The sequence below is a fragment of the Lissotriton vulgaris genome, chromosome 2_1, assembly GCF_964263255.1.
Source record: "Lissotriton vulgaris chromosome 2_1, aLisVul1.2, whole genome shotgun sequence".
Classification (NCBI taxonomy): domain Eukaryota; kingdom Metazoa; phylum Chordata; class Amphibia; order Caudata; family Salamandridae; genus Lissotriton; species Lissotriton vulgaris.
The window spans coordinates 586,886,357-586,899,875 of NC_141687.1; the positions used below are offsets into that span (position 1 = coordinate 586,886,357).

A 13,519-nucleotide genomic window follows, 5' to 3' on the forward strand; every position below is an offset into this window, starting at 1 on the left:
CACGTCAGACAGGTGGGTTTTGCAAATAGTCCGAAGGGGCTACTCCCTCCCCTTCGAGACTACCCTTCCATCCATGCCACCTCCGTACCAAAGCATGTCGGAGGATCACCTGGCCCTTCTCCAACAGGAAGTTTCGGCACTCTTGGCCAAGAGAGCCATTGAGTGCGTTCCTGCCCCCGAAGTGGGTTGTGGTTACTTTTCCCGCTACTTTCTGGTGCCCTATCTTGGATCTCAGGAATGTCAACTGCTTCCTCCGGAAGGAGAAGTGGAAAATATTGAGGCTCGCTCAGGTCTAGTCTGCCCTCAACCCTGGAGACTGGATGGCAGCATTGGACTTGCGGGACGCCTATTTCCACACCCCCATCCTGCCAGCCCACAGGCGTTACCTATGGTTGAGGGTAGGCTACGAGCATTTTGAGTTTATCGTGCTCCCTTTTGGCCTAACCAGCACCCCTTGGGTGTTCACGAAAGTGATGGTGGTGGTCGCAGCTCATCTGTTCAGATCAGGGATTCCAGTCTTTTCCTATCTCGACAACTGGCTGTTAAAGGCGCGCTTGCCCCAGGCAGTAGTCTCCCACCTCCAGATTACAGCCGACCTGCTTCCACTGGGGTTCTCTATCAATGTTCAGAAGTTTCACCTTACCCCCTCTCAGAAGCTCCTAATCATCGGAATGGTTCTGGACACAACCCAGTTTCGGGTTTATTCTCCCAAACAGCGAGTTTGGGATATTCCGGCTATGATTGCGGTCTTTCAGCCTCTGTCCCGGGTTTCGGTCAGGATGACCCTTCGACTACTGGGTCTGATGGCCTCCTGCATCTAGCTGGTGGATCATGCCAGATGGCACTTGCGGGCTCTGCAGTGGGACCTGAAATTCAGTGGTCCCAACATCAAGGGAATCTGTCCGGTTGCGTCCAGATCTCGGAGGGCACTGCACACCAATTGCAGTGGTGGCTTACGAACCAGGATTGGGATTGAAGGCAGATCCCTCTCCTTTCCTCAACCAGAGTTCACAGTGCTGACCGATGCATCACTTCTAGGGATGGGGCGGACAAATGGGGGAGGCGGAGATCAGAGGACTCTGGTCTCCAGCGGAGTCTGGGTACCACATCAACCTTCTGGAGTTTTGGGTGATTCGTCTTGCCCTCAAGGCAATCCTTCCCTCTGTCAGGGAATAGTGCAGGTGTTCAAGGACAACACCACCGCCATGTGGTACTGCAACAAACATGGCGGGGTGAGGTCATGGACCCTATGTCATGAGGCCCTCCACTTCTGGAGATGGCTGGAACATCAGGGCATATCCCTGGTGGTTCAACACCTCGCAGGTTCTCTGAACGCAAGGGCGGACGAACTCAGCCGCAGGTGCATGATGGATCACTAATGGCGTCTTCACTCGGAGGTGCGGAGAGCCTTAGTTAGATCGATTCGCCACCGAAGAGAATGCACAATAGCAGCAGTTCTGCGCGTTAGAATTTCCAAGGCGGCACTCGCTTGGCAACGCTTTTCTTTGCGAGTATAGTTGCGGTCTTCTGTACGCCTTTCCGAAGAGTCTGTTATCCCGAGCTGCTCAACATGGCCATCGTTCCTCTGATCAGATTGCCTCTTCGGGAGGATCTTCTGTTGCAGCAGCAGGGGGCGGTCCTCCACCTGTACCTGTCCACCCTCCACCTCCTTGCATGGAGATTGAGCGGCGGCAGTTGACGTCGTTTAACCTGCCTCCCGAAGTCTGCAATGTTATCTTGGCAGCCAGGCGTCCCTCCACTAAGACAGTTTACGCCTGCAGATGGAATAAATTTGTGGCATGGTGCGCAGCAAAGGCTGTAGATCCCCTTTCCGCCCCTCTTTCTGAGGTTCTCTTGTTCCTCCTTTTTTTGGCCCAGCAGGGCTCTGCTCTGGGCACTCTCGGCCATTTCAGCATTCCTTAGGCTTCCTTATTAGCCTTCTCTTTTCAAGTCCCCTGTTGTAAATAGATTGCTTAAGGGCATTACTCCTCTTTTCTGCCGGCGAGACACCACGGCCCACAGGAGCTGTCCCACTTCCAGTCCGCGATCGTTTGCGCATGCACACCATTGAACCCCCAATGTACTGACGCATTATCGGGGTACACCACACCGTTGGGAGGGGTCTTCTTTTAGCACTGTGCAAGCAGGACAGACACGACGCGGCGCAGCCGCTAAAGGAGCATTGGGACATGCCGATACGAACTGCTCTGTTTAGTTTGCTGAATTCATGGTTTAGTTCTAGAAAAATTGTAAAATAAGACGTCACTTATGGAACTGTTTATTTACTGTACGAAGGTAATGAGACCATAATACCTGTAATCTTATATGCCAGAGGCACGTGGGGCGCAACAGCACACCCTCCCCTGCAGACCTGCATCCTCACCATCTACCGCTCTTTTGCAGCCGGCCCGCAGGGTTGTAGGCTTTGCTATATGTACTGCACTCTTGAATATTAATAAACGTCTTACAAAAAAAAAGGGCATTACTCCTCTTTTTCCGCCTGTTCCCTCCATAATGCCTCAGTTGGACTTGAATTTCATTCTTACCTACCTCATGTGCGCTCCCTTTGAACCGCTACATAAGTGTCCTCTTAGGCTTCTCACTTTGAAAACTGCCTTTCTGGTGGCCATCACTTCTGCCCGTAGGTTGAGTGAGCTGCAAGGTCTTTCTTCCAAGCCTCACTTTCGGGCTGTCCATCCGGACAAGGTCATCCTGAGAACTAGACCTTACTCTCTTCCCAAGGTGGTTACTTCTTTCCACATTGGCCAAACCATCACTTTATCCACCTTCTTTCCGCATCCTTCAAAAGAGTAAAAGAGGCTCCACCGTCTGGAGCCACAACGTCTGCTTTCCTTCTACTTGGATCGCACCAAACAATTCCGGGTGGGCGACCAGCTCTTTTTTTGGTTACATGGGCACTAAGAATGGTCGGGCCATGCACAAACAAACCATCTCCAAGTGGGTTGTTCTGTGCATCAAAGCCTGCTACTCTTTGGCAAAGAAGGAGCCTCCAGTGGGGCTGTGCGCCCTTCCACCATCCTTCTACTGCTTTGGGACGAGGAGTTCTCCTGAATGACATCTGTCAGACAGCTATATTGGCATTGCTGCACACGTTCACCAAACACTACTGCCTAGACAGCCATGTCTGGAGAGATGGCTTCTTTGGCCGTTCTGTTCTCCAGGACTTTCTGGTGTGAACTTGGTGAACTATTGCTGGGGTATCTATTCTAAGGTAAGGAATCTATAAATAACTGTTTCTTTGTAATGAACAAGTGACTTACCTTTGGTAACTATATATCTGAAAGAAACATAGGTTAGTTATAGATTCCTTACCGCCCCACCCATCCTCCCTGTTCTGCAAACTGACTTCCAGGGTTAAGGTCATCCTTTCAGGGCCCTAGTTTTGTGCACCAGTAGTCCGTGTCTTGCATGGCTCTGCGCGTCTGGCGTGGAAAGTCGTGTACAGAACTGACATCAGGGTGTGAGGGCGGCGTCTCAGTAACTACTGCGATGCCATCCCAGCAACCATGACGCAGACGATGAACTCTTCTGCTCTTTCCCAGAGGAATGTTTGCGGGCTGCAAAGGGGTATGCTGGCCGCCCGCGGGCCATACTTTGAGTATCCCTGATCTTGGAGGGGGGTGGGAGGGGGGATAGGTAGACCTCAGTAAGAATGTATTTGTCTTTCATCGAAGGAACCCGAGACAAGGATGAATCTACCTAATGGGTCAATCTTGGAATTTCCTACTTTGAAGGGAGCGGTTTTCTGTAACATAATTATATATCTCTGTATAACCATGATGTCCAAGGAATCTACAGTTGGCACCCAATAAATGTGTTTTCTTTGAGAAAAAGAATGTGTGGGACATGGCGTTTAATGAACTGCATGACAGTCCCCCGTTTAATTTGGTCATTTAGTACATTGATGTTACAGTAGATTGTGGACAGGATTGGGACGATCAAGCCCTGCCAAGATATGAATGTGTAATGATAATGCATAGTACTGTACGGCCAGAAAAAACTAATAATAAACTGAAATCCTGAGGAACTTAGAACTCCCTACCCTAACTTACCCCACCCCACACTTTCAGCCCAGAAGCTTCTTTAGCCCATATAATCTAAAAAAACAATCTAACAAAGGATGAGAAGGAAGGATAAGAGTCGACTGGTACTTAAAGTTGCTTAGGACACTGAGCTCTAATTGCAACCAATTAGAGAGGAAGAGAAAGGGAAGAACTAGCCTAATTTATTTTTGCATGAGGATTCTCAGAATCGCAGTAGGATTACCATCTTCTGCATAACTATGTATAAGGGTCATCCCTGCCGTCATTCTCGCCGACATGACACAGCAAGGTTGACCATAGCTTTGCTGGGGCAGGCAGAGGAGAAAGACTTCCATGCTGACACACTGATGCAAGACGCTGAGGTTCCTGCCCGCAGACACTCCAGCACGCAGTAGTCTGACGTCCCCCCTGGTGTGACCATCTCGAGACCAAGACAGGGTCCTTCATTCTCTCACCCCAGGTAATGGGCTTGGTTTCTTGCTCTACACCTACATACATGCTAAGTACATCTAGTTAGGGTTGCATCATAGGAGTACTATTATTGTCATGTATTTATATGCTTGCATATATTGTTTTAGCACTATGATAGAAATCTACCATCCATTTATTCTATTGGTGCTTATAATCATTTATATCGGTTTGTCTTATAGTTGTTTCAGCACACCTATTTTACACTAGAATTACGCTGGTTCAATAAATGCTTATTGAAAAACATCCCCACCGTTCATTCTGTGTCTCTCTCTGAGACAAAGTGAGCACGAGTGATTTTCTGAAAAATACTGTTTCCACGATCCCTGATGGGACAGGGTTGTGATGCTCAATAGCTGCTAGGAGCTATTCTTTCCTTGGTAAGAGGAGTTTACAGTGGCACTGTGAGCTAGCTGGTATACATGCGAACATACCCGGCGGGGTGTCTGAAGTTAGTCTGGACACCAATCCCAAGGTTCGTTGTCTAAACGTGCAGATCCTATATAGATTTATAGGAACTACATGACACTGCAAAGAGGAGTGTGGCATGGACAAGCCTCCCTCAAAGACAGACTGGCAAGGCAGCAATGCTAGTCAGTGCCGTCACTGAGGGAGCGATGGGGAACAGTGAGATACAAATCTGGGCTCCCTACTACATTACATGAGGGAAACCAAGAACACAATGTGATTTCTGTCACTTATCTGGAGGACACATCTGAGTTCTTCGGTGCCTTAAGTGCAGTCATCAAGTCCACAGCCATCACCTCCTGCAATGTGTTTTGTAAGCTGTGTTTAATTTGAATTTGCTTGCAGATCAGAAAATAGGAAAATAAGGCCTAGGTTAAGCAATACTTTAAAATTCTTTTCCTGCTAAACAAGGTTTCTGGAAGCGCTGTGATTATGAATTTAATGAAGAAGATGCCCATTATGACAACCTCCGGTTACAGGCAAGTTACTTTTCTTTCCTAGGAATTGTCCCATCTCTAAAGAGAGGGTTTTAGAAGGGAAAAAGCGGGTGCCTTGGAAGTGTTGTCAAGATTTGTAAGGGCTTTAAAATAACAGTTGTTGAAGTTTGTTTTAATCTTGCAAACACTATTGCTCCTTGACTTGCCCCTGTACCTGGAGATCTTTTCACACAGAACGCAAGACTGAGCCAGCAACAGGATTTATTGATGGCGATCTGATTGAGAGTTTCCTGGATATCAGCAGGCCGAAAATGCAGGAAGTTGTTGCTAACTTACAGGTGAGACAGCATGCCAAAGGTAAAAAAAATTCCTTGATTGAACAAACCTTGTTTTGAACAGTCAGAATCGAGAAATACTCTTGTGATTGGAGTATCAAGGATTATCTTAAGTGAGCGGTAGGTTCACAGTAAAGACATTGCTTTCTTCCCAAACCAAAGCTCGGAAGCCCTATTCTGAGATGGGAACTCTCCAACAAGAAAACCTTTCCGGGGCTTGGGCCATTATCTACATTCACTAGAACAGGTTCATGGTGAAGGAAATAAAATATGACCCTGAGTTCCTAAAATCAAGCAGGTAACCACCTTTGTGCCAAGTATGAACATGATACAATGGTGTCCTTGCTTGCATGAGCTCAAACGAACACACAGCAGTACAGAGACACATACTCTGCTTACGCCATAGTAGTCAAATGTTTCTCTCAGTAGTGTTGCTGATCAGGCCTTATAACAACATTGTCTCCAAAACCCTCAACGGTCGCTACGTTAAGCCTTTTATCTTGATAAGCGTTTTCATACACTATGGGTGTTTTTTCTAGTAAACAACCATATCTGATAGACTTCTAGTCGCAGATTCCTTACCTTAGAATGTTACCCTTGTGTCAGTCAAACCTTTAGTGAGGGGTACCCCTGCGCACCGGTAGGTGATGTCGTTCAGCTCTGCGTGGTGTTGTCCGCACCGAAAGTTACATGCGCATTGCCTGTATAGGCGCCATCCCAGCGCGCTGACGTCATTTCTTTTCACACCAGTCAGTGCAGATTCGGATTAGAACTACCCCAGTCACTTTTTGACTGACCTTTTCCATCCTTTTTGTCAAAGATTTAATTTTTTTAATTCTGGTGTGCAGGCTGTCCACCAGAAAGGCAGGTTTTAGGCCGTGTGGCATCTGTCATCGGCAGATGGCATGATGCACCAACATTTGGTTTTGTCTCTGGTATTTTGAGCAAGATCACAACGCCAAGACATGCTAGGACTGCTGTGCCATGCTCCCTAAGGCGCTGAAGGAGTGCTCCCACAAGCTCCTCGCCACCCGATGCAGATCGACTCTGCAATGCTCCAGCTGTCTGTCGCGAGAAAGGTATCAAGACCTTTTATGTAGTCGTACCCAGTTCTCAAAGTTGAAGAGGCTTTTGACTTCACCGCGCAAGCCTTCGTACAAGTCAGCACTTGAAGCCTAGCTCCTGGGGCATCTCTTCACCTCCCTGAATTTCCAGGAGACTGAGCGACCTCGGCCCAACTTAAGGAATTTTACTAGGCCTTGCACCTGATTTTTGGGTCGGCCAACCCCATTGGAGCGCCCTTGGGCCTCACAGATCTGGGAGGGGCCCCTACTGGTCTACCACCAGCAAGTTTATTCTCTGCGCCAGTCGGGCTCCAAGGATCAATTGATGAATCTGGAGCAGTGCAGGCCGATCAACCTAGACTTTCCCCCGTATTCACTCAGGTGCCAATGCCAACAACGCCCAGTGGTGGCGCAACCCCATCATTCATAACTCCGATACGGAGCCAGGGGTGCGTCGTCCAACACTGGTAGCAACGGGGACCGAATAGCCAGTGCCTTATTCAAATGACACGCGTGGATTGGTTGATGAGTGGGGGAGGTCTGCATACCTTTATCGATACTGGACATTAGAAGGTCCCAAGCACAACTGGTATGAGGATCTGGCAGATGCCAGTCGTCAGGACACCTCCCCAGGCACAGGCCCCGCCGTGGCTACAGATGAGGGAACATTATTTACAATGGTAGCGTAAACGTTGGCTGTTGCCCTGGCCATTACGATACCCTCAGTGCCATTCCACACACGTCTTGATGGAGTTGCTTCAGCCGGGAGGAGCCCCCACCAATCGATTACTCCCATTGAGTGAAGTTCTTACCGATGTCCTACTCTGAGCATGATCCAAGCACTGAACAGTTACCTCCCATCATCACCTCAAGGGACCCAAGTTTCTTTAGCCAGCACCACACCCTGCTTAGTGGTCCAGGCCACCACTTCAAACTCAACCCTGGTGCATTCCCTAACACGCCCCCAGAAAAGAAATCCAAAAGACCGGATACCTTTGGGAAGAGGATGTTCTCTTCTGCCAGCCTGGCACTGCTGTCAGTAAAAACTCTCTGGCTGTTAAAAGCAAGTTCACCACAGGCAGTTGTCTCCCACCTCCAGTCCACAGCGAACCTTCTGCATTTCCTTGGGTTCATTATCAGCGAGCCGAAGTCCCACCTGACTCCCTCTCAGGTGCTTCCTTTGATCTGAGCTCTTCTGAACACTGCAGTTTTCAGGCTATGATACTGATGTTTCAGCCTCTATCTTGGTCTTCGATGAGAACGACTGTGAGGCTGCTTAATTTCTGCATTCTACTAGTAACAAATACCCATTGGCATATGTGGGATCTGCAGTGGGACCTGAAGTTCCAATGGGTGCAGTATCAGGGGAATCTCTCTGACATGGTACTGGTCAGAAATGGCTTAGTGGCATACCCCTCTTCCTTCTCCAACCAGTGCTGACTGTAGTGACAGATGAGTCACTCCTGGCCTGGAACAGCCATCTGGGAGAGGTGGAAATCCGGGCACTCTAGTCTCCTGTGGCAGTCGCACTTCACATTAATCTGTTGGAGCTTCGAGCAATCCGGTTGGCATTGAAGGCCTTTCTCCCTTTGATCAAGCAAAGACCGGTCAAGTGTTCAGGGACCACACCACCTCCATGTGGTATTGCAACAGACAAGGTGGGGTGAGGTCATGGACTCTTTGTCAAGAGGAACTGCACCTCTGAACATTGCTGGAATGTTAGGGCATATTCCTGGTGGTTTAACACCTGGTGGGTTCTCTAGACTCCAGATCAGACAAACTCAGCTGTCAATGCTTAGCAGATCTTTAATGGCATCTAAATCTGGAGGTGGCGTAAGGTCTTTTCCAAGTGTGAGATGAGCCTTTGTTAGATCTGTTTGCCTCCCTCTAGAACGTGCAATGGCAGCAGATTTGCACGCTGGTGTTTCCAATGCTGCTCTCATTCAGAGACTTGTTTCGTCTCGAGTGGAGCTCCAGCCTCTTTTAAGCCTTTCTGTCAATACCACTACTGCCCAGAATTCTCAAAAAGAATCAGTAACGACTGCCCAAGTCATTCTTGTGGCTCCCAGATTGGACATAGAGAGTATGATAACCTGAGCTGTTGAGCGTGAGCACTGGTTCTACAAATTAGACTGCCTCTTTGGTAGGCTCTTATGTCGCAGGGCAGGGTTCTGCACCCAAACCTGACAACCCTTTGCCTTCATGCGTGGAGATTGAGCGCTTTTGACTTTCTGCCCCCAAGGCTGCAATGTTATCCTGGCAGCCTGGTGTCCCTCCACCAAGATGGTATGTGCCTGCCATTGGAGCAAGTTCTTGGCATGGTGTACAGATGCACGTTGACCCTCTATCTGCAGCCCTTTACCAGGTTCATTTGGGCTCTGCTTTAGGCACGTTAAAAGGTTCTTTCTGCCATCGTGGCATTTCTGCAGTTGCCAGATCCAGCATACCTTTTCAAATCCTCCTATTGTACATAGGTTTCTGAAAGGTCTCAAACCTATGTTCCCACTATACCTTTTATTAAGCCATAGAGAGATCCTCAACCTAGTTCTAACATTGTTTATATGCATTCCCTCTGAACCACTACATAACTATCCACTCAAGCTTCTCATCATAAAAAACGGCCTTCCTAGTGGCAACATCATCTGCCCAGTCTGTGAGTTGCAGGCACTATTGGCACATCCTCCCTAACTCAACATCTATCCAGATGAGCTGGTCCTTCGGACTAGATCACCCTCTTTACCGAAGTGGAAACTGCCTTTCACTTAGGCCAGTCCATTACTCTCTCTACCTTTTATGCTCCACCTCACCCCTCTTAAGAAGAGATTCCATCAGCTAGACCCAAAAAGAGCATTGTCATTCTGTATTGGCCACACAAGAATTCTGAGTGAACGATCAACTCTTTGTTGTGTACGTCACAGAAAAGAAAGACGGTGTAGAAACTGACCATCTCGAAAAGGATGGTGCTCTGCACCAAGATCTGTTAAGCACTGGCCAAAAAGCAACCTCCCCAAGGCTGGCGAGCTCATTCTACCAGAGCCAAGGCTGTGATCACTGTGTTACCTCGTCGAGTTCCTGTCCTGGTTATCTGTCAAGCAGCAATGTGGGCTTCCTGCACACATTTATGCAGCACAACTGTCTGGACAGTCCGGTCTGGCATGACGATCCTACAGGACGTCTTAGTTTAATCCGTATTGCAGGCCTCGCCTCCGATGAGGGGAAGTATTGCTTGGGTATCTATTATAAAGTAAAGAATCTGTTATGTTTAGTATGAATTTGTAGAGCGCACGTTCACCCTGGGGTTTCTTGGCGCTGTGTACAGCTGGGGAACCCGTCCTGGCTTTCCCTGTGAGATGGTCCCTATTGGGCATCCCCAAGGTGAAGCCAGGCATCCCCGGCAGCGAGGGGGCCATTGTGGAGATTAGGCAAGCTATTCCCCAGAGTTGCAGCGTGGGACCCATGATTAGAGAGGCACCAAGGCTACAAGTCTCTGTCAGATGAACAAGTTACTTACCTTCAGTAACGCCTTATCTGATAGCCTCTAGCTGCAGATTTCTTACTGACCAATGTATTTTCGCCGATCTGCGATTTTAGAGTTGTCGTTCCCCTATTAAGGGCCCTAGATTAACACACAAGTGGTCAGTGTTCCTCGGAGCTCTGCCGTTCCGGCTTTCAAAGTCACGAAATGAAACAGACGTCGGTGCGCTGGGGTGGCACCTTTAAAGGCACCACGCATGTCACTTCTGGTGTGGATAACGACGCCACAAAGTACTGAACACTACCACCTACCGGCATGCAGGGGTGCTGCTCACCAAAAGTTTCAGGCTCAAGTCAAACGCCAGGGGGATATTCCAAGGTAAGAAATCTGTAGCTAGATAGATTCTCTACCAGATAAGGCATTACCAAAGGTAAGTAACTTGTTCAGCAATGGTGGTCGCGTCTGCTCAAGAATTTTGTCCTCATTTCCCTTTTCATCTGCTTAACCCCTTCGCTGCTCATGACGAGCTCAGCTCGTCATGAGGCACGGTTGAGCTGTGCTCATGACGAGCTGAGCTCGTCATGAACAATGGGAATTCAGAGAATGCAGCACAGGAGGGGAATATCTCAAGCACCCAAGTGGTTAAAGAGATTGACTCCAAGCCTGCTCATGTCCCTGTGCATCTTTGTATCAAATAATGTTTCCTGTCTGGGAGGGCTCTCTGGTGATGCTTTTTCTGGTTGAAGCACAATTCCAAGATTCCATGAATAGAAAGCAAGGCAGTTACTCCATCTTTTCTCAGTCTCCTTTTCTTGGAAACCTGTTTTTCTCACTGCATTCAGTTATACTTGTAGTCCTTCGTTATACTCCTCCAGAGAATTTACCCCTAATGCTTCCATTCCGATGCAGTGGAACAGAAAGTGATTGGGGTTAAGAGCATAGGAAATGAAGCCTTGATGTGGCAGCAAATGTGCACGGGCATATCTGTTCAAATAAATTAATTGTTGTGCAAACAAATGTTCATTCTTCCCACCTATGTTACAGAGAACTTGCAAGACTGGAAGAATAAATAAGTGATTAAAAGAATAACCAACACCAAAGAGAGTAGCTTATACTTTTTAGGTCTCGCCTACTCTGCGGCCATGCGCTGCATAGGAGGGCCTTTAGCCGTCGCTCTGCTCATTTTCAAGCACACACTTGTGCTTGTGGCGGCATCCACCTTACGGGAGCGAGCAAGGGCTCGCCACAAGCACGAGTGCAGTGATTGAAAATGAGCAGACTGCGCACGCACCACTCCGGAAAACAGCTGCTGCTTGTTTACTTTGTTTAACGTAGTCTGCTCCCCACCCCTTTCATTGTCACTGACCGAGCTCGCCAACTGCTGTGGGCATCGATTTCCGTGCACCTGACACCCGTGCTTACAGCACATTAAGTAACTTATTTGTACTTAGCCACTAAATACGTGCGAAGAAGAGTCATCAGAGACGGCTACTGGCATTATGTTTACTTTAAACGTCAGACGTGAGGTTGGGCGTGACCCCATTCTTGGCATACAAGCCGTGCTAAAGCGACATGCTGACAAAAGACGTGCCACCATGGGAACATATGTACTCGCTCACTAATGGCATTAGTTGGTACCGATGTTTCAAAGGCTTTATTATAAAGCAGAGTAAATGCCATACTTTGTTTACATTTAAGTGAAACCGAATATTCTCAGTAGTCGGGCTGAGTTAGGGGGGGTTGGGAGGGCGGCTAGTCAGAATCCACAACAAGAGACTGCAGATTTGGTACCACTGCGTGGCCAGGTTTATTGCCCTGCAGTACAATTCTGCTCTCTAGCAGCCGCCGCCAACACCCCTGAATGGGTTTTATTAATCTAATTGCACAAGGTCACTGGACTTAATGATATACACATGGAAGGCAGTAGACCTCATCTTCAGCGTACAGTTACTGCACCCCAAAAAGTAAGCATTGCTGTAACAAGCAGGGCTTTAAGTGGGATGAAAAAAACTGTGGGGTCTCTCGGAGGCGTGTCCGATGCAGGTAAGGTTGTGGCTTAAAATGCGTAAGCTAAAAACCCGTGCTTAGCATAGTGTGTCGCCTAACAGGACTTTTGCTGCTGCTGTGATTGAATCAAGCTACATAATGTAAATGTATAGGCATTTATATAGCGCACTACTTACCCAGAGGGTCCCAAGGCGCTTCGACCGCTGCGAAACCCTTCCTGGCTTCCCTGAGAGATGGTCCCTTAATGGGTATCTCCAGGGTGAGACCAGGCATCCCCGGCGGTCTGGTGGGGCCGTTAGTGAAGATGAGGCAAGCTAATGCCCAGAGTTGCCGAGTGTGATCGCTGATCAAAGTGGGCACCGAGGCGAGAGAATTATCGAGTCCGCTGACCCTGGTCCAGAAACCTGCCGCGCCGGGAATCGAACCCTGGTCCCGGGCCGTCCTCTGCTCTCGGGTCTGCCGTCTCTAACCAGTGAGCCACACTACTCAGTGCATGAAATGGAAAAATAGAAGTGCAGGTACTCTATACCAGAGTACCTGCTTGTTTCTGAAAAGTGCTGGTAATGTCCAATTAAAAGTATAGCATTTCTCTTCAGAAGTGATGGTACTCTCCCTCTCAAAATAAACAAGCATTGGCATACCCCCGCTTTTGGGACCTTATAAGTAGTTATGCAGCACAATATTCTTGGTGCAACAACATCAACCATTGCATGGCTAAACACTTATAAGGTCCCAAAGGCGAGACGTATTGGCTCTGCCAAGGCTTGTTTTAAATTGTATTTTTGAAATATATATCCCTTCCAGCTAATTACTCACTCCAAACTGTTCTCAGCCAGACTCGGATCCATGATGTCCTTGTTGGGAGTGATGAAAGAGAAATAAAGTGGACAAATGTCATCAATGACGTAAAGTTGTTTCCCAAATCTCACAGCTGCTTTAATCAGGAGTTTGTGTGTTCAAGTAATATGGGTACTCAGGGGAAGGTTTTTACTTTTATGGAGATTTCCTAGCCTGGTATCTTCCTAGTCTAGTATCTTCAGGCATCAGGAAGTTTCCTTGCTTTCAACTACAGGTCCAATTTATTTGTCTTTTCTTGCCTAGGATATAAGATATGATGCTGCATTGTGGAACTTTAAACCGTTTTGCAACTTGAAACTGCTGATATGGGGAGACGCTGGCTCCCCATATCAGCATGGGGACT

General features: G+C 48.1%; 1 protein-coding gene across 1 annotated transcript in view; it reads left to right on the top strand.

The window, feature by feature from the left end:
• Positions 1–13,519, top strand: part of DDB1 (damage specific DNA binding protein 1) — a 1,134,380-nt gene that overhangs the window by 1,079,230 nt on the left and 41,631 nt on the right. Inside the window, exon 26 of the mRNA XM_086955618.1 lies at positions 5,652–5,775. Within this exon, the coding sequence (XP_086811744.1) occupies positions 5,652–5,775 (124 nt within the window). The remainder of the gene's footprint in view (positions 1–5,651; positions 5,776–13,519) is intronic.